We start from the raw sequence: 20,923 nt of genomic DNA, 5'->3' as shown, positions 1-20,923 counted from the left end.
CTTCCCACTCTTCGTTCGCTTCGCGTGAACGGCGGACAAATGTCCCAACTTCGGCTCTGGGCCGTGAACGGAATCACACGGAGGGAATCATTTCACCGTGTCAAAGGTTCTCGCGGCCGATTCCCTCAGAAACGCCGACCGCCGGGTCGTGGACGAGACGAGTCGTTCGCGAGGCTCGGCTCACCGAAAGGCCGCGGAGCGCCCGACGGGTCCTCGCGAGGACACCGCGCGCGTCGAGAAACGTAACGTGACGTAACGTGACGTGACGTAACGTAACGTGACTCTCCGCCGCAGCTACTCCGTCTCCCGGCGGCGACTGCGACCAGTGAGGGACGCGCTCCCCGGAGGCCGACCACGGTAAGGGGGAAGAAGAAAGAAAGAAAGAAAGAAAGAAAGAAAGAAAGAAAGAAAGAGAGAGACGGGGCTTTTTTTTTTTTTTTTTTTTTTTTTTTAGAAAAAGTTGGTGTTTCGTCCGAATGAAGTGCGATGAGAAGCATGGATGTTTTCAGCGGATCTCCAGGTAGGAGCAGCCGGAGAGCCAACACCCACAACCCCGCGATGAGTCAACAGCAAACCATCCGTCGCGTTCGTCTAAATAATGACACAATCACACGGTTTAAGATCCCGACGGCGTGGAAATAAAAGCACAGAAAGACTTTATTTCCTTGTTTTACTCTTATTAGTGTTGTTCGTTCATCTGCCGGGTCTGCTGGTTTTCTACTGTCACAAGTCGTGCGTTGTGCGGTAGTCGTTCCGTATGATAATAGTTTTCAGCGAAACTTAAGTCCTAAAAAGGAGGAAACAGACCTTATACTAATATACTAATATACATTCAATATACTAATATACATACAATAATCGGAATCGGAATGGTTTTTATTTTCACCACCTTTACTTGTATGAGGAATTTCTTCTGGTGAGGTTTTGTGCGCTCCAGTACAGACCATAAGCATAAAAAAACCTTAACAGTCAAAAAAAATACATATAATTATATGTTAGATATATACAAATAGCCAAAAATACAAAACAGAAAATTCTGATATTTGAGACGTAAAAATATACAAATAATATACTATGCACAGGATAAAATACTGTTATGGTATAAAGGTAAAACCTTTATAAATAAAAAGATGATAATGTAGTATGCATTACTTTGTGCTAACTGTCTTACTACTGTATGTGCAGTGTAACTAACACCAGTGTTATTGCACTATAACCCTTTGTATCAACAGTTCCCATTCAAAGTGTAACAGCTGAAAAGTCAGCATATATATTTGTCTCTTTATTATTACTATTATTATAATGATTATTATTGTTTTTATTTTAATACTGTATGAACATTGTGTTAATAATTGCATTGTTTTTTGATGAAATTACAGTTGTAAATCACCATCAATCTACGAACAAATCTGTCCGATTCATTTTTCTCTCTAATACCTTCTCCTCCCACAGCTGTCGAGTTCACAGATCTGGGTGAGTTCACCTGCTTTAAGTGATGTAAAACAATATTCCCATTTCCTCCCAGCTTGAATCCCGGCCTGTTATATACTGTTACAAACACATATTCCTCTCCAGACATCATCCAAGAAGTGATAACGGAGGACAGGGAGCGGCTCCAGCTGCCCGCTCCTCCTCCACCCCCAGCAGATCTGCTCTGTGAGCCCCAGAACCACAGGATGCTTGGGCCTGACTCCTACTCCTCCAAGCCAGTGCTGGTGCCCCGGTGCACGGCTCCCAAGGTAAGGATGACATTTGGTGATTTAAATTGACAATATCGCAGTGCTCTGATAAAAATGATCGTCCAAGTTTCGTGTGGTCTACGGTGTAAATACAACTTTTACGCCTAAGATGTCTTTTTATGACAATTTGTCCATACAAGTTAGTCGTATGTATTTTAGGATATGGAGGATATACACCTATTGGCGAGGTGAGTCTTTACTCAAAATAACAATGGACAATGTGTCGCTTGTGTTGTTTCCACTTTAATGCGAGAAATAAGAGCTTCCCGATGAGGAACTGCAATGAGAGGGGAAGCGTTCACCACAACAACTCCGTTGCTGAGTTACTGAGTTCTTACCTTTCATTCTAAAAGGTATTTGTGTGCACGGTGGTGATGGAGGCTGCTGTGGAAGGCCAGCGCTCGTGTTGCGTCCTGTTACCTCAGCGATGTCAGGTCTGTGTGGTGTTGTAATGGATGGCTGGGACCGTCACCAGGCCAGGCTCTTACTGTAAACCACGTGGTGTCGAGAAACCCGGGAGATTAGACGGTGTAATCGGAGTAGAGCACGGGGGTTGGGGAGACCAACAAAAAACTAACTTTTCTTCAGGCAAATGTTGGCGCTGTCATGTAAAATAGCTTCTTTGTTCGTCATTGATTATGGACGCCCTCATTAAATTGACCCTTGTGTTTCGATTTGCCGGTGAAACTCTGGAGACGCGACTTGTTTTGGTTTTGGCACAAACAAAGGGCAGAGGCGTGACTGCACGACTACACACACTGTAATCCGAGCCCTACTTTCGGTTTTGCCGTCATCCCCGTCGGTTGGCCAAACCCCCGCCTCCAGTGCGGGTGAAAGGTCACATTCCTCGATCCTATTGGCCGATCCGCGTTACGAGTTTACTTCCTGTTTCCTGTTCTTTATCTCAACCCTTTAGGTTTTGTTGCCCAGCTGTTCCTTAAACAATCAGGTATGCCAACAACACACACACATGTACGCATAGAGCTCCTCTCACCACACCTCGGTTCTGCCTTGAAACGTGAGATTGAGCACTCCATCACACCCGCAGCGCTCTTTTGTTTTGGCTCTCGGTGATGTAGTAAACTCTGCTTTTTTTTTTTTTTTTTTTTTTTTTTTTTCCCTCCTCAAATCAATGACCGAAACACTTATCCTCTTTTAAGGAAGCCGTGGATCGGAGGTACAGTAGAGTTTTGTGTTAAGCAATGTGATGGTACGATTTGCTCAATGTTGTGATTCCATACGGGGTCCCATTGCACTGAAAGTGAGAAGAAGAGGAGGAAAGTTAGGGCGAGAGAGAGAGAGAGAGAGAGAGAGAGAGAGAGAGAGAGAGAGAGAGAGAGAGAGAGAGAGAGAGAGAGAGAGAGAGAGAGAGAGAGTTTGAGAAATCACTGTTTAACTGTTGCGTCTGGGTGTCAAACGGAAAAAGGTGGTAGTCTGTCGTGTAACGTCAAATTCAGAAGGAGTCTGTCATGGTGGTGGGCAGAAAGAAAGCAGCTCCTGTGTCAAGCCTATTTCTTCCGTCGCACCCTCGGCACCCGCAAGGTCACACTTTGTACCTTAAAACAAGAGTTTGTGTCTGACTTTTTTTTTTTTTTTTTCTTACGCAGATTCCCGCCTCCTTCCCGGTGTCCTCGCTGCAGTCGTGTTCCAGGGAAATGGCGTCCGCTCATCCCTGTCGAGGAGGAGCCCCTCACCTGACCCCGCCGCGTGGCCGCGTGGTCCCCCCATGCCACGTGACCTCCAAGAGCCGCGTGGGCCCGTCCCCTCGAGCCCCGACCGATGCCGATCTCCTGGAGCGGATCCTGGAGAAGCCCAAGCTGGTGGTGGTGGAGGAGCCCAAGGAGAGGGGGATGAGGTTCCGCTACGAGTGCGAGGGGCGCTCGGCCGGCAGCATCCTGGGAACGTCCAGCACCACCACCACCAAGACCCAGCCGACCGTGGAGGTGAGGCCCCCGGCTGCCCCCGCCCTGGAGGAACCAGCACACGGGGCCCCGGCGCCACAATTGAATGCATCATGTTGATCCCTTTCGATTGTGTCAATCATTTATTGGGACCCTGGACGGGGAATCCAAACCCCTTTTTAGACGCCTTCTCTTCTCGTGCTGTGTGTGTGTGTGTGTGTGTGTGTGTGTGTAGGTGATGAACTTGTGTGTTTTGGGGCTCTCGTATACGGGTGATTCCCCCTGGTTGGAGTTTAGTCCAGTTCTCTGCCGTTAGTGATGTCTGTGGGTGGATAGAGATGCTAGATAGAGATTGGGTCTTCACACTTCAATGTATTTGTAACCGATGCAGAAAGTCCCTAAAAAAATCCATGCCAAATCTGGTCTGTTCCCCAATGCCTCAACTCAACCCAACGCAGCAGCTCACCACACATTCACAAACCACACACTTGTTTCTTTCTTTTTGTTTTTTCTTTCCTTCTCTCTCGCTTTCAAACGTTGTCTCAGAGTGAGCTAAGCAGGTGGAATCACGTCCATACCCCCAAGACCAAGTAGAATATTATTTCAACATCTAGAGATGTTGAGACCCGGTGCTTAATTGCAATTTCTATCCTTCTATCTAAACAAGGGAGAAGTCATGATTGTGATTTTTAAGTATGTGTTCATTTTGTATTTGTTTGAAAGGAATTAAATGATACAGTATACTGATTTATATATATATTTTTTCTCTGTTGCTTTCTTTAAGATTCAAGGGCCCATCGAACGCATGAAGAAAGTGACATTAACGGTTTCCTTGGTGACCAAAGACATTCCGTACCGGCCTCACCCGCACTGCCTTGTGGGTAAAGACTGTCCTGAAGGTTCTGGAATCTGCGTGGTTTCTTTCAACCCACACAGCAACAGGCGGCACAGGTAGGCGCTGTTTGTCTTTTGAAAATGCCTCAATTCCCATCACATTATTATTATTATTATTATTATTATTATTATTATTATTAGGGGTGCAGTCCAAGTCCAGCGATAGGACTTTAATTAAAGGACTATAAGATACAAGCTCTTAACCACACAAAGTTACAAAGTGACAGGTATTATTTTATTGCTATAAACCTTTATGTTTGAAGAAAATTAAGTTAAAGTTATACTGGAAGACAATTGGATTAAACAAAGCACAGCGTATTAAACATCATAAATGTATACACTTGGACACTACTCCGAGGAGAACTGACATGCACCACAGTAAGTTCTACAAAATAAAAACCCAATAATGTCACTGTCAGAATTTATAGACATTCCAGGGATATAAATGTATACAATCTTCCTGAGTGATAGTTACTGGTAACAGTAACTATAAGCAATTACATAATATAAGGAACATGTATTTATTGTGTATGTGTTTTGAAATATTTTCTTTCTTTTTGTGTTTTTAGAAACACTTTTCTTACACTAGTTGTCATGCGTTTTCCTCCATTTGGACTTCTCCTACCCTTTCCCCATGAATCCTCCTACAAATTTGGTACACATAACGTCCATAACAATGATTTATAGCACATTGTGACATACTCAGCACCCCACTCAAAAACAGCATTAAAAACACAACCCCACAAGAAACCTCGCAATAAGGACAATAACCAACAACATCAGATTTGTTACAATTACAACAAAAATGTAATTTCATAATATAGCCTCTCAAATTGAAGCCAGTTAAACCAGTTTACAAAGTTCCATAGAATAATTCTGTTCCCCAAAATGGATGAATAATTGTGATAAATAATCGTGATGACAATATTGACTTAAAAAAAATCGTGGTTATCATTTCAGCCATAATCATTCAGTCCTACTTCAGATGGTGTAGGAAACCCACCCACAGCCACAAACAACGCCTGATCATAGAATTACACATAACCAGGCTGGAACAAATGAGCTTCTGCAGTCACACAACCCACCGCAACAGAGAGTCAAAGCACACTTGTCCAATGAACTTTAACGAAGGGACAACAACCCAGGACCCCGCGTGTTGCTGTCTGAAGCTTTATTTATTATTATTATTATTATTATTATTATTATTATTATTATTATTATTAATAATAATAATAATAATAATAATAATAATAACAATAATAATAATAATAATAATAATAATAATAACAACAATAATAATTATAATAATTATAATAATTATAATAATAATAATATTTTTTATTATTATTATTTTACGGGAGGCTTTTTATCCAAAACTATTTAGAAAATATATGTTTTTCAGTTGTAGTCCAAAGAGGTTAGGTTAGAGGCAGATGTATTCAGCATTTCGGTCAGCTACCCAAGGGTGCAAAAGATAACAACAATGTAAAGCCTTGGAAGATGTATATATGTGTATATATGGATGGATGGATGGATAGGAACATTATTCATCTTCAGAGGCAAGGAAATAGAACAACAATAGAGAAAATAAAAGGGAATACATAGTAAACCTCAAAATTCGGGGAAGGACAAACTGAAAATATACAACAAACCTCACAATGAACAGTAAACAAAATATTGCAGTATAGAATAAACCTGTTGATAAACTATAAATATAAGCCTCAAAGTGACAAAAACAATAAAAATGACCTGAAAGATAATGGAGGAAAAATTGGCAATGTACCTGAACACTGAACACTAAACTAGAAGATGGATACATTTTCCATATGCGATAAAACAGTTAACAATAAGACAAACCCAACAATAAACCAGAAACATTTACTTAAATATAAACGCTGAACAGTAAAGATTTGGTTATGGACAAAAAAAACCCTCGCATAATATTAAATATGAACCGGATGAGACCGAGAAACCGTATGCGATGAAAACTGGGGGGAAGGCCCAGGTGCAAAAGAGGAAGAACATGATGTGATGTCTACTGGAGTGAAGTGAGGGTCTGACGGGTCGCAGCTTGTCTTCCCCTGTAACCCAATATCTCAGAGAGAGGGTGTGAGATGGTGGAGGAAATCAAAATATGTGCATATGTGCAGCATATGCGGCTTCTGCTTTTCTCAGGGGCCTCAGGCAGTTCCAACTGCCGCCACTCCATTTCCTTTCATCAGGTTAAAACTGTCCAGCGCTATTCTCCTTTTTTAAACTCTAAAGATAATTATTTCTTGCGGTTTCTTCATGCCACGTGTCCAGGAAGGTTCCGTTGAGTTACTAGGTGTCTGTGCCCCCCTTCCTAGCTTTGCCAACCTCGGCATCCAGTGTGTGAGAAGGAAAGAGATGGACGCCTCACTACAGAAGAGGAGAAGCCAAAATATCGACCCCTTTAGAAGTAAGATGGGTCCTGGAACAGAGCACGCATGCACACACACACACACACACACACGCACGCACACCATATTGGAGCTTGACTATTGTTTCTTTATATATGTGTGTGTGTGCGTGTGTGTGTGTGTGTGTGTGTGTGTGTGTGTGTGTGTGTGTGTGTGTGTGTGTGTATGAAATGTATTAATTGTAGTTTCCTGTTGTCCCTCAGCCGGCGAGTCAAAGAGCATTGAAGATATGGACATGAACGTAGTGCGTCTGTGTTTTCAGTGTGAGCTAGAGTGGGAGGACGGCAGAAAGGACTCCCTGAACCCAGTGGTGTCTAACCCCATCTACGACAAAAGTAAGGACACGTTGAACAGAGAGACACACCCACACACACACACACACACACACACACACATACACACACACACACACGCCAGCATGTTGAGCACGGTTGTGATGCACCAATGCTACGCAAATGTATTTCCTTCCTGAAAAACAAATATCATACTAATCCATTTGTGTTTCTGATGTGATGTGTTTTCTGCAGAGGCCACCACCACGTCCCAGCTGAAGATCAGCTGTCTGAACCTCCACAAAGGCCCGTGCACTGGAAAGACGGAGATCTACATGCTGTGTGACAAAGTACAGAAAGGTGAGCGAACGTTTGAGTCGGCGGTAAAGTAAAGTGCGGCTCAAGTCCGCTGCCCCAAAATATAAAACCGGATCAAAACGTGATCTTGATCCGCTTGGGGGTACGGGGGTTTCCCCCCGCTCTGGTTTTTGCAGACGACATCGAGATCATCTTCCGCCACGGGCTGTGGGAGGCCAAGGGGGAGTTTGCCCAGACGGACGTGCACAGGCAGATCGCCATTGTGTTCAAGACCCCGTCGTACCAGGAGCAGGACATCACGGAGGAGACGGAGGTGGAGATCCTCCTGCGCCGCATCTCCGACCGCATGGACAGCGAGCCCGTCACCTTCACCTACCTGCCACACAACCCAGGTCAGCCCGCTCACTCAACGGAGATCCTCCTCTTTATTGACGTGCAATGCCGGACGGAGGGTGACGCTTGTGTCGATTCCGTTTCAGATCCGTACGAGGTGAAGAGGAAGAGGAAGATAAAGACGGACATCAGCATCACGGAGAGACCGTGCGAATCAGGTCGGACATCGACCTTTCACTCTCCTTAGTAAAAATTCTTTCCTTGATTTCCTCTGCTCTAAACTGTGCGTCAAGCTGACGGGGGTGTCTAATCTGTCTCTTTACCCCATACAGCCCATAGTCCGTTCGTGATGGAGACTTCGTCCCCTCAGCCCTGCCAGTTCCTCGCTGCCGAAACCGCGATGGAGCCCCTCCCCCCACCCGGAGACTTGAGTTACAACAACCACCAGGAGACGAACCCGTCGACCCAAAGCTACGACGCCAACGACGACCTCTCCATCTTCAACCAGCTGCTGGAGATGCCGTCGTTTCGGGAGATGCTGTCCGACCCGGCGCTCAGCTCGTCGCTGCCGAGCTTCGAGCAGGCGCCCGAGGGCGGCTCCTTCGCCGGCGTGGACGTGAACTTCAATCCGGCCCTCGGGACTTACAGCCAGGACTTCTCGCAGTACAACGACTTGCACTTTAACCACATGGTCAACGAGAGCCACACCTCCCAGGCGGAGGAGAGTCCGTCCCTCAAGGTCCAGGTGAAGACCGAAGACGACCTCTGAGGGCGTGGCCGACTCTCGACGAAGCAAGTTTTTATAAAAAGCCGCGGTGTGTGTGTGTATGTATGTGTGTGTGTGTGTGTGTGTGTGTGTGTGTGTGTGCGTGCATGCACGCACACACACACACCCTCTCACTCATCCCATCTGTTCATCCTTCAACGGCCGCCGACCGCCCTGTGAACGTCCGCCCTGACCTGCGTGGTCCCGTCGCGCTGCTGGAATTGGACAAAAAGGGCCCGAGAGCCTCGGAGGTTCACACACCGTCGCCCCAGCTGGCAGACGAGCCACGGACACAAAACCTGAGAACGGTGACGTTTTACGAAACCCGAGAAGAGTCTCGGAAGGTTATTTTTCTTTCCTGATCTTAGTAAGTCGTTGTTTTATCTGAGTCTTAGGATATTATTGTGACATGTATTTTGTGCTGAATGTTCAAATTTACTTTGGTAAAAGGACAGGAGTTTCCACAATCACTCACATTCAATGATGAAGGGATGCAAAAACTGTTTGATAATTAATAATAATACCTTAAATATACTTCATCACGTCAATATCACAGACACAACTGTTCGTATTCTCCTCTTAAATGTGGTCCAATTACACAGAATACGTACGACAGCAACTCACTCCTCACACATTCCTCTTTAATCGAGTTTGTTCTGTAAATATCAGCGTCAGTGTTTTGAGGCGCTCACTCGTTTTAGCGCTGTGAATTATGTCTTTGCAATTTTAAAGAGAAATAAATATCAGTCGCCTGGATTTTTTTTCTTTTGGTTTGATAAAAGCGGAAGGTGGGGCAGGAAAGATGAGCAACCGGAGCGAAGGTGGCGTTGCAAATATTCTGCTCCAGAGAAGAAACGGTTCCTTTTTAACTTGTTCTAACCACGGAGTTCAATGTTTCTTGTTTTTGACTTCCTGCATTTGTTTGAGGTCATCCGGGAAAACCTCGCATTCACTGGAAATTGTGAAATTTATTTACATTTTGTCTGGGCGAAAAAAAAAAAAAAAAAAGACCTAAAACAAAACCCATATCTGTATCTTGATCTCATTCTTATGTGACTTTGTCGTTTGGTAAATATGGAAAACGAGTAATGTTCCCAGGAAAAACGCGTCCTTATTTATTGTGATTCCACACCGTGGCGGCGGCTTTATTCTCGACGTAATCTTTCTCAAATTCTCGGTTGTGGCGTCTCAAAACGAAGGTGTCGTATTTCTCTTATGTTTTGCATTTGTCTCTGCTGAGTCGTACGATGAAAGGACAATATGAAACGGAAAACTCCTCCGAGAGGTTCAGAACGACGCGCTTCTACAAAATAATTCCCTCGTCCCCCATTTATTGTAATTGATAAAGACTTGGGAACCGAAAACGTTACAATTATTAGACATTTTTTACACAAAAATACACCAACAACACACACACACAAAAAAAAGTATTTTCAAACCTAATAAACGAAGTAAATTAATGTGTCTGAAGAGGACGGAAGGGAATGGTTTTGTCTTTGAGGACATGTAGAATCAAGTCTTAGATTTTTAAAAAGTCTTCTTCTGATTCTTCTACTCAGCCAGTTTGGGAATAGGAAGGTAAAATCCGGTGTGTGCCTGGCACGCCGCCAACCTTTGAGGCAAGGTGTTCCATCTCCGACTTGGACTTTCGCCTTTTGTTGGCCAACAATATAAATGTGTTTTCTCAAGGCCGCTGGGAAACCCCGCGCTGGGCGGGTTTCCAAGAGTTCTGCTCTGTTGCACACGCACCGCTCAGCAGCGACTTCCTGTAAATCAATGTGTTTCCCATTATCCCAGCACTCGCGTGGACATGTATGGACCACATTTTCAGTTTGCGGCATCCTCGGGTTAACTGACTTGTAATCCGGTACTATATTATTCTACTATACTATACACTTCTACTTAAATATAATCTCTCAATACTCATTCCAGCCTCTGCTCCGCCTTTGCTCAGCATTGTTCGGTTATTACTCATTAGTACTTTCTTCACCAAGTGTTTGTTGTGGAGTACAACCGCCACGCCTACTCACTCAAAATGCCTGCTCATGAAATCTACCAATACCAAAAGTAACTGTCCCGAAACAGGAACGGTAGTTGAGTGTGCAGCCCTAAGGGAACCTTTCCTCTTGGGCGAGGTTAGCGTCACTTTGAACCGCAGCAGTGTGTCTCACAGAGGTGTTTGTTAAATATTGATAGGACGAGGGAGTCCGGCGGCAGCGGAACCGTGATTCAAACGACGTTCACCTTGACCGAAAGGAAAGGTCGACCTTAATGGGGGACGTCCGCCCGTGAGCCAACACAGTCACCCTCAACTACTTTTCCTGCTTCGGGGACAGTTTGCCCGTTAGAAAGTGACTTGTTGGTGGGAAGCAAACGGGTCAACTTTCTCTCTTATTAAATGTTAACGTCCCTTTGGTTTGTAATTAACACAGCTGTTTATCATTAAACATGCAAATATTATATGAATATGAATTATTAACATAGCAGAAAGACCTTGACTCATAATTGCGGAAACGTACAAGGCACACAATTTCTCCATTCCTCAGCTTGTTAGATGACTATATTAAAATCAGTGTAAAGTGAATTCAGTGGTTTGTTTCTAAACACATTATACATGTCGGAAAGTAATTGCTGAAAACGTGAAAAACTGGACGTGTAAGTACCGAATTGGGAGTAAGGCCGTTAAACCGTTTCTCACCGTGGATCTTTTTGGGTTGGGCTAAATCATGACTCGATGATGTAGAGCGGTCATACTTGGCGTGGCCCCTCCCCCTAACACTATATAAACACCGGTCGGAATCGGAGCATCGGCGGTGAAATACGCTTAGCTAGAAGCCCGGAGTGCGGGATAGAACGCCTTTTTGGGAATAAACACCTGGATTGAAAAGCGGCTTTGTGACCGTGCACTCATGACACGGACGCCCCGGAACAAAAAGGAACCGTCTCGTTTGTTTGACCGCTTGGAGTTTGGTTCCATGAGCATTAGCTTTACGCTAGCAGGCCATGGAGCCCCGGGGTCCACAGTGAGAGGCCACACGGGTGTAAATAAAAGCCTTTTTCAGCGTAGTGGAAGATGTTCCTTTTATAAATACTTGTTAAAGAGAAGGGGGGGGGGGGGGGGGGGTTCTTTATTTCAGACCCTACAGTACATGTTAGAGTTTCAATCTAAACGCCGTCTGTAAGAGAATCAGAGTAAGATGATGGACACATACAGACGATTTGTGCAGTCACTTAGGAATATTCTTCATGAATTAACCTCATACAGATATAAAACTTCTCTTGCGGTACAGAATTTTTTTATTTTTTATTTACATCCACGGGAGTCCCCAGAGGAGTAGGGACTCTCCGTCCAACCGTTATCTGGCCATAATCCAAGACCACAGAAATACATACGTGGCCCCCAGCGCACTGAAAGTAAAAGCAAAGCTGTGAAAGAAGATCCCCCGCCCAGGGGTTTCCCACTGGTACGTTGTTTGCCAATCAGAACATAAACGAATGGAACGCCTTTTGATTGTGAAAATGAGTGCGAGGGCATAAATGATATTGTGACAACGTCCTGCAAAGAATGAAGCCATGTCAAAAAGCCAAGTTGCAGAGAAACTAGTAGGACAGGGTTACTTTGATACACTGCCCCCAAATGTATTACAATTACCAAAGCTGCTTCTACTGTATATAGAGAGCTTGATTTAAATACTGAGATTTAGGAAATCATAGGCTTAATGTTCGCTATCATTCAAAATAACCTTTCCTTGATCGGAAACTACCTGTTCACATGTCTCATTGTTCAACTCAACAGCTGATCAATCGCTGATACAAATTACAATTATCAGTCAATCGGATAATTGTAAATGTGTTGAATTTGCTGCATTTCGGTAGCAGAACAGGATTGGCAGGATCATTAAAACGTAACCATTTACTGATATTTTTTGCAGGTCCTCCCCTTCAGTCAATTCTATATCTGAGAACACTTTTTACTAAAATGTCATCAAGACTACCAGTGATTTTATGGAAGGAAAAAAAAACAAACGAAAAAAAAAACAATGCTCAGTGATGGATGAGCAGAAAGAGTGTTTTCAAAAAAAGTTTGATTTTATTAATTTAATATTCATTCAATATTCATACAAATTTTCAAGGAATATGTACACAGACTGGTTGAAATGGGTCACAAGGAGGCCTTGCAAATGAAGGAGACAATACTACAAAAAATAAATAAACAAAAGTACAACGTGGTCTCGTCTTCTGTACCACCTGCCAGTGTTGCTGCCCAGTGGCTGGAACTCAAATTGATTCCGGCGGTTTTACCAGAAACGCACTGTCACTGAACATCATCTCCTCTGTGTGTGTGTGTGTGTGTGTGTGTGTGTGTGTGTGTGTGTGTGTGTGTGTGTGTGTGTGTGTGTGTGTGTGTGTGTGTGTGTGTGTGTGTGTGTGTGTGTGTGTGTGTGTGTGTGTGTGTGTGTGTGTGTGTGTGTGTGTGTGTGTGTGTGTGTGTGAGAGAAAGCTGCAGCTCACTCAGTTGGGCCGTCACTTCTTCTCCACGAGCTGTGGCTCAGAAAGCTTTTGGATGGTCAGCTCCTTCACCAGCTCGTCCACTAAGCTCTTGAATAAAGGCTCTGGCTCCTGCAACACAACGGCAAAAACCAAACGTATTCAAATACACATGTATTTTTGTATTTCATGATAGATACAATGACAGCATTACGGTCTCGATAGCGGATTCCACCGACTGTTCCACATTGGCGGCCGCCATCTTGGTTGTACAGCGCCTCACCCGCTTCTAGGCCGCACCGTCATCGTATTAGACCCGCCACATACTGTAGTAGATAACGGGTTGTGATTGGCCCGACCCTGGTAAGGTCGGGTGGAAATGTGTTTGAACGGGAGGGTGGCCAGACATACTCTGCAGCGCAAATAAAACATGAGCTGCAGATTCGTCTGGTTCCCAGGCTACTGTTTCTCAACTTGGAAGTCAATATACTGTAGTTATTATTTTCCCGGAGTGATTGGTAGACGGAGATTAAATAAGTGTTCCTTTTACACAGTGATGTTTTAAACTTTTTAAATATGATTTATTTGTGAAATATAAATGCTGATTATTTACAGCTTCTATAGATTAACTAACCAGAAAAGTATGTTTAAGTAGTATATATTATCTTTCGTATGTGGGCATCTTTACGTTGCTGAAGGGACTTAGAAGCGTTGAACTTGTCGAAGGTTTACCTTGTGTTCAAGCAGTCTCTGTTTCTCAACGGCCTCCTCCAGACTCAGACCCACCCACTCTGCCTCCTCCTCGGGGATCTGAAACTGCTGCTCACGTCCAACAGAGGGAGGAAAAAAGAAAGACACACACACACACACACACACAGTATATATAAATAAATGATATTATATATTTGGTTCAGGGATGACCTGCGATGACCTGTGAAGACTCTGCCTTCAGATCTAAAATATGATAAATAATGGTTATTTTAAATTAGACGTTATACTATTCGTACAGTATAGATTTGTTTTGACGCTTTGTGAATTGTATTGAATTGTAACAATATATTTTAACATTGTTCATCTCGTTCCAATGAAGCTGCAAAGGGGTGGGATATATTAGGCAACAAGTGAACAGTCAGTTCTTGAAGTTGATGTGTTGGAAGCAGGAAAATTGGGCAAGCGTAAGGACCTGAGCCACTTTGACAAGGGCCAAATTGTGATGGCTAGACGACTGGGTCAGAGCATCTCCAAAACAGCAGGTCTTGTGGGGTGTTCCCAGTATGCAGTGCTTAGAAACTACCAAAAGTGGTCCAAGGAAGGACAAGCGATGAAACGGCGACAGGGTCATGGACGCCCAAGGCTCATTGATGCACGTGGAGAGTGAAGTCTAGCCCGTCTGGTCCGATCCCACAGTAGAGCTACTGTAGCACAAATTGCTGAAAAACTTAATTATTCTATTATCATAGAAGAATATAGATATAGATATAGATAGAAAGGTGTCAGAACACACAGTGCATCGCAGCTTGCTGTGTGTGGGGCTCTGTAGCCGCAGACCGGTCAGAATCTCCATGCTAACCCCTGTCATCGACCATTATAAGAGCCTATTTCCAACCATGCTGGATTAAATTTAGAATATATCACAGGTTTTCAATTATTGTGTTTCTTTTCAGGGACTTTTCAAGCACTTCAGCACAAAAGGGGCTATTTTCAAGGTATTCCAGTGCTTGCATTTCTGAGGATGGAATTTAAGCGCCTCAAGGGCCTGGTAATAACCCTGTTCACAAAAAGTTACTTTGTACTTGATAAAGCTCACACACGCACGCACGCAAGCACACACCTTATATTTGTTGTAGACCTTCTCTCTCTTGACAGGGTCCTGAGGGTAGAGCTCCGTGTCCCAGCGAACCAGGCGCAGCAGCATCGCTCGTTTCAGCTCCATTCCTAGCTTGGAGTTCAGGTCTTCTTTTGGCGTCTGATGGAGTAGACAGAGGACATGGTCTTTTGGAAACAATCGTGAAGGAAGTGAAAAGGTATAACTCACGGATGCCTTCCCTTACTTTCAAGATGTAGAAGTCCAATCCGTAGGCGGCGTCGATGAGGTCCAGGGTGCGAGCTGTGACCATGATGCTGAGCTTGTGGTCGAGGATCTCGCTGTAGAGCTCTCTGTTAAACAACTGTGGTTTCCACACTTTTTTCAGGCGCGGACACAGCTAAAGAAAAATAAACAAACAGTTGAACCAGGTTTAAGATCAAACAAAAACAACAACTTAATTTATTAATAAGGAGCTGCGATGTCGCTAGTGACAATACTCTTATAACATAAAATGGAAGAGAACTGATAAGGCTTGAGGATAAGTTCAGCGCATTTGCTGAGAAGCTTCTGTGATTCCTTGATTATCAGACCTAAACTAGAATGAGATGTCATTGACGCAGCATTCAAGTCACATTTAGCATCGTACTTGTGAAATGAATAACACTGATCGAAGGATACAAATACTAGTGATAGTGACCCTCATGTAGAACTTGATGCAGTTTCATAATATAGGAATATTCTGAACCAGGTCCAAACAGTGTCAAACAATGTACTTTCGCTTAAGACAGTGCCTTTAAGATTTGTACCAGGGTATTTTTTTGGCTCACAATTTTGTTGGTTTATCAACCGACAATAATTTTAAAAGGACAGCTACATTTCTGGATCCTCACTTTGTCATTGTTTGCATATCTGAATCCTGACACCCATCCCTCTCCTCCCCAGAGACCATCCTGGGACTGTGGAGGGTAAAAGATGGGAATGGGCACGTCCTGGACCCTCTCCTTGTGACCCGTCTTGGCGTTGGCCCTGTACTTGACCCCCAAGGCCCTCCAGTGGACCGGGCTGGGCTCCTTCTGCTCAAGGGACTTGAGGTAGTGTTCGGGAAGACGGGCATAAATGCCCTGCTTGAGTTTCAGGGCTTCCCAGATCTTTGGGGGGTACTTATGAAGAGGCATGATTATTGCTTCTTGTTGGGAAGACGCCTACCTGCTGGAAAGAATCAAACCGACCTGTTAGAATTTTTTTTTATTACTACTACTACTAGTACTCCTACTACTACTACTAATAATAATAATTGTAGTAACGTCTTAACACGCTGATACAGAATATGAACAGGCGACCACTCTCACACGACCACATAGGCAAACCCCAGTAGTTAAGATCATGCATTATACAACGTCATGTTATTTAAATATAATATCTATGTACACGCCGAAACAAAGAATTCGCAAAGTAGTTATTTATTAGTATTTATTAAACACACGTTGTTCTCCCCGTTACCTCGCAATCAAGGACATGCTCCAACACTCCACACTTCCGGGTTTATAGGGCACGCCCCGGCTTTTTCGCGAAGTGTGATTGGCTGGAGAGGATTTGTTATTTCTGATTGGCGCTGGTAAACGCCAGTCAAGGCTTTGCGTTTCCGGGTCCGTCGCGTCGACAATTTCTAAAAGAAACGTTCGTCATTTAACCCCCGGGAGGGAAACTACGGCTTTGCTGCGTCTCACCTGAAAACAATTGGTAATAACGTAAGATGATAAGAGTGAAAATTGGAATAACGGCGAAATAATCTGTGAACATATCTGTACATATATCGTCTGCACCAGGGTAGAGAATACAACGTTCATAACTTCATATATACAGTATTACAAAACATAAACGAAGACGGCAAAGACGAGAAGCGCTATGACAGGTAGACGATGCATTGGAACGTTTTGTGGGAAAAGAACATGCACTTAGAACCACAAAGCGTCGCCCGAAAGGTGGAATTGAACCACTCTGCCGCTAGGCAGCTACAGGTTTGAAGCCTGCACACCGGACCACCGAAGCTCATCCGGGCAGATGTTCAAGGAAGTTGACTGATATATAAAGGTGCAGGTCTTGCATGGGTGTACGGTCATGGTTCACATTTTTGTGACCGTTTCGTTTTTTTTTTTAAACACAAAATGTATTAAATTCCACAAAGCGTCAAAACAAATCTGGACTGTGCAAATAGTAGAACGTCCAGTTTAAAATAACCACCGAATAAAACCACTGGAAGCGGGAATTTCCCCAACATGCAAGATAACATTTTGTTACTGGCTATTTGAGAACTGAAGGCGGAGTCTTCACAGGTCATCCCTGAACCAAATATATAATGTCATTTATTTACATATACAGCACGTGTGTGTGTGTGTGTGTGTGTGTATAAATAAATATATATATATGGTGTAGAAATAATTTGAAGTCCTTTGGACAAGTGTCTCCTAAAATATTACATAATGTAAAATCGAAGGCATCAAACACTCCAGCGGTAGTTGTATTTATATCTATAACATGTTCTATTCTTATCTAAAGATCACTTTAACAAGGCTATAACATGACAAGGTACTTTTTTCCATTGCTCGTAGCAGAGAACAGCGGAATGACTGTAGTAAACATGAGGAATAATAATTGAAACTTTTTACATTCATGAAAACAATAATCATCTTGAGGTAGTGCACTTGTTCAAAAGCCTCTGAGATGTCACACATTCACATCTACTTTAATAAAAATATTATATATTATTGTCTGATAGAATCAGATACTTACGTATGTTTTTTGTTGTTTTTTTTTAAATATCTGATCTTGTCATCTCTGGTCATATCGCAATTATTAGATTTTAAATAAGAAAATACCTATAATATTAAATGAACTTTTTTTTTTGATAATCGTAATTTAATAATATGTATGCAATTTGAACGTTAAACAAATATGAATTTCCACGTGAACGTTTCAGTTAGACTAGAGGGCTAACGAGCTAGCATTAGCTTTGGCATGGGTTTCCTATTGTTCCCAATGCGCTGGACGGTTAGCACGGCCAGCCAATTACTCCTGGTTACTACCACTAGGGGCGCTGAAGATAGTGGTCCGGACCAGTCACCGAGCTGTCCGTGGAGCGGTCCTTGTGGTCCGGACCGGATGCTCAGCCAATGGTCCGTCCATGCTCCTAAGGTACCAGATGTGTTCGGCTGCCAGATCGTCACAGACAAACCCCGCTGCAGCCTGCGGACTGGACCCTTAATAATTACAACATAATAATAATAATAATAATAATAATAATAATAATAATAATAATAATAACAACAACAATAATAATAATAATAATAATAATAACGTCTTAACATGGAAAAATAATAAAGAGTACAATTAAAATTAATAACAGCAAAATAATAACAGTAAAAATTGGAAGAAATTGCAATGCACAATAAATAAACAATAATCTGTGAATATATCTGTACACATATCCCTTGTACCAGGGTGGAGAATAATACATTTATAACATAATATATACAGTATTGCAAAGCACAAATTAATAGTAAAGACAGTAAAGACAAAAAGTGTCAAGACAGTTAAAAATGGTATTCGATTTTTTTTGTGGAATAATCATCGCCCGAAAGGTGGAATTGAACCACTCTGCCGCTAGGCAGCTACAGGTTTGAAGCCTGCACACCGGACCACCGAAGCTCATCCGGGCAGATTATCAAGGAAGTTGACTGATATATAAAGGTGCAGGTCTTGCATGCGTGTACGGTCATGGTTCACATTTTTGTCATCATTTCGTTTTTTAACACAAAATATATTGAATTCACAAAGCGTCAAAACAAATCTATACTGTACAAATAGTATAACGTCCAGTTTAAAATAACCACCGAATAAAACCACTGGAAGCGAGAATTTCCCCAACATGCAAGATAACATTTTGTTATTGGCTATTTGAGAACTGAAGGCGGAGTCTTCACAGGTCATCGCAGGTCATCCGTGAACTGTGTGCGTGTGTGTGTGTGTTTGTGTGCGTGCGCGCGTGCGTGTGAATATATAAAATGTATGAAATCATATATATAATATGTATGAAATTATATATATATATATATATATATATATATATATATATATATATATATATATATATATATATATATATATATATGGTGTATGAATAATCTTTTCTTTTTTCTATTGGGACAAGTTTCTACTAAATAATAACAATGTAAAATCGAAGGCATCAAACACTCCAGCGGTAGAGTGTGTTTTATGAGAAGGATAAAATGTTATATTGTTATTTTTAAATATTTCAATAATATTCATGAAGTTTAAAATGTATTTTAATATAAAAAAAAAATAATAATAAAAAAATCCACGTAAACGTTTCAGTTGGACTAGAGGCTCCTAGGTACCAGATGTGTTCGCCGCAGACACATCCCCCTGCAGCCTGCGGCCTGGACCCTGAATAATAATAATAATAATGATAATAATAATAATAATAATAATAATAATAATAATAATAATAATAATAATAATAATAATAATAATAATAATAATGTCTTAACACGCTGATACAGAATATGAACAGGCGACCACGATCACACAGGCAAATCCCAGTAGTTAAGATCGTGCATTATACAACCTCCTGTTATTTAAATATAATATCTAAGTACACGCCGAAACAAAGAGTTTGTAAAGTAATTATTTATTGGTATTTATTAAATACATGTTGTTCTCCCCACGTTACCTCGCAATCAAGGACGCGCTCCAAAACTCCACACTTCCGGATTTATAGGGCACGCCCCCCTTCTTCCGCGTAGTGTGATTGGCTGCGGAGAATCTCTTATTTCTGATTGGTGCTGTTAAACGCCAGTCAAGGCTTTGCGTTTCCGAGTCCGTCGCGTCGACAATCGCTACAAAAATATAAAACTAAAATAAATCAACACTTTCATTCAACCCCGGGAGGGAAATGACGGCTTTGCTGCAGCTCACATTAAAACAATGGGCGACAATAATACAATAAAAATAGTTAAAATTGGAAGAAATGGCAATGCACAATAAATGAAAAATAATCTGTAAATATATCGTTTGTACCGGGGTAGGGAATAAAATATGTATAACGTAACAATATATACTGTATTGCAAAGCAAATAGTAAATACAGTAAAGACAAAAAAATGTCATGACAGTTAAAAAATGTACTCGATTATTTTCCGTGGAATAAGAATAATGCACTGAACCAACCGCATAATAACAAAACATCGCCCGAAAGGTGGAATTGAACCACTCTGCCGCTAGGCAGCTACAGGTTTGAAGCCTGCACACCGGACCACCGAAGCTCATCCGGGCACCACCACCAGGAAGTTGACTGATATATAAAGGTGCAGGTCTTGCATGCTTATCGCGGTCATGGTTTATATTTTTGTCGTCAATTTTTTTTTTTTTTTTTTTACATAACATACACTGAGTTCACGAAGCGTCAAAACAAAACAATGTTGTACAAACAGTATGACGTCTAGTTTGAAATAACAATTGAACGAAACAACTAGAAGCGAGAATATCCCGAACATGATAACATTTTTTTATTGGCTATTCGAAAACTGAAGGCGGAGTCTTCACAGGTCATCGCAGGTCATCCCTGAACCAAATATATATCATTTATAATTTATAAATATATATATATATATATATATATAATGTATGAAATCATACATATATATATTATATTCATGAAATTATATATATATATATATATAATATTATATTAATGAAATTATATATTCAATATATATATGGTGTATGAATAATAGGAAGTCTTTTTGGACAAGTGTCTACTAAATAATAACAATGTAAAATCTAAGGCATCAAACACTCCAGCGGTAGAGTTTATAAGATAAGGATACAATGTTATATAGTTATTTTTAAATATTTTAATAATATTCATGAAGTTTAAAATGTATTT

At 42.0% G+C, this 20,923-nt stretch overlaps 2 protein-coding genes across 3 annotated transcripts; one reads left to right on the top strand and one right to left on the bottom strand.

Annotated features, from left to right (window-relative positions):
* The first annotated feature begins 324 nt into the window (after positions 1-324).
* On the top strand, positions 325-9,604 carry relb (v-rel avian reticuloendotheliosis viral oncogene homolog B). Its single transcript, XM_080007500.1, has 11 exons — positions 325-520; positions 1,453-1,473; positions 1,576-1,739; positions 3,347-3,682; positions 4,425-4,591; positions 6,883-6,974; positions 7,179-7,310; positions 7,503-7,607; positions 7,742-7,957; positions 8,045-8,116; positions 8,231-9,604. Exons 1-11 carry the CDS (start codon positions 487-489, stop codon positions 8,665-8,667), a joined length of 1,776 nt encoding a protein of 591 aa, XP_079863626.1. The 5' UTR covers positions 325-486; the 3' UTR covers positions 8,668-9,604.
* A 3,130-nt stretch (positions 9,605-12,734) lies between these two features.
* On the bottom strand, positions 12,735-16,599 carry mrpl28 (mitochondrial ribosomal protein L28). Of its 2 annotated transcripts, none has more exons than XM_080007543.1 (6): positions 16,460-16,599; positions 15,850-16,168; positions 15,204-15,356; positions 14,984-15,118; positions 13,885-13,971; positions 12,735-13,284 (listed from the first exon to the last, which is right to left on the bottom strand). In XM_080007543.1, exons 2-6 carry the CDS (start codon positions 16,132-16,134, stop codon positions 13,189-13,191), a joined length of 756 nt encoding a protein of 251 aa, XP_079863669.1. In that variant the 5' UTR covers positions 16,135-16,168; positions 16,460-16,599; the 3' UTR covers positions 12,735-13,188. The 2 variants fall into 2 exon arrangements, with proteins under 2 accessions (XP_079863669.1, XP_079863670.1); XM_080007544.1 differs by having other exon boundaries at positions 15,850-16,165; positions 16,460-16,506.
* Positions 16,600-20,923: the final 4,324 nt, after the last annotated feature.

Source organism: Zeus faber (genome assembly GCF_960531495.2).
Source record: "Zeus faber genome assembly, chromosome: 9".
Taxonomy (NCBI): Eukaryota; Metazoa; Chordata; class Actinopteri; order Zeiformes; family Zeidae; genus Zeus; species Zeus faber.
Note: the sequence above shows the minus strand (reverse complement) of the source record. Positions and strands in the feature narration are given on the sequence as shown.

Bases quoted from the DNA above. Each gene is read 5' to 3' on its own strand.
- relb (XM_080007500.1), top strand. From the start codon at position 487: ATGAGAAGCATGGATGTTTTCAGCGGATCTCCAG. The intron at 3,683-4,424 runs GTGAGGCCCCCG...GCTTTCTTTAAG, and splicing joins AGACCCAGCCGACCGTGGAG to ATTCAAGGGCCCATCGAACG. The intron at 6,975-7,178 runs GTAAGATGGGTC...GTTGTCCCTCAG, and splicing joins AAATATCGACCCCTTTAGAA to CCGGCGAGTCAAAGAGCATT.
- mrpl28 (XM_080007543.1), bottom strand. From the start codon at position 16,134: ATGCCTCTTCATAAGTACCCCCCAAAGATCTGGGAAGCCCTGAAACTC. The intron at 15,357-15,849 runs GTGAGGATCCAG...ATTTTTCTTTAG, and splicing joins GATATGCAAACAATGACAAA to CTGTGTCCGCGCCTGAAAAA. The intron at 13,972-14,983 runs GTGTGTGCTTGC...GGACGTGAGCAG, and splicing joins AGGTCTACAACAAATATAAG to CAGTTTCAGATCCCCGAGGA.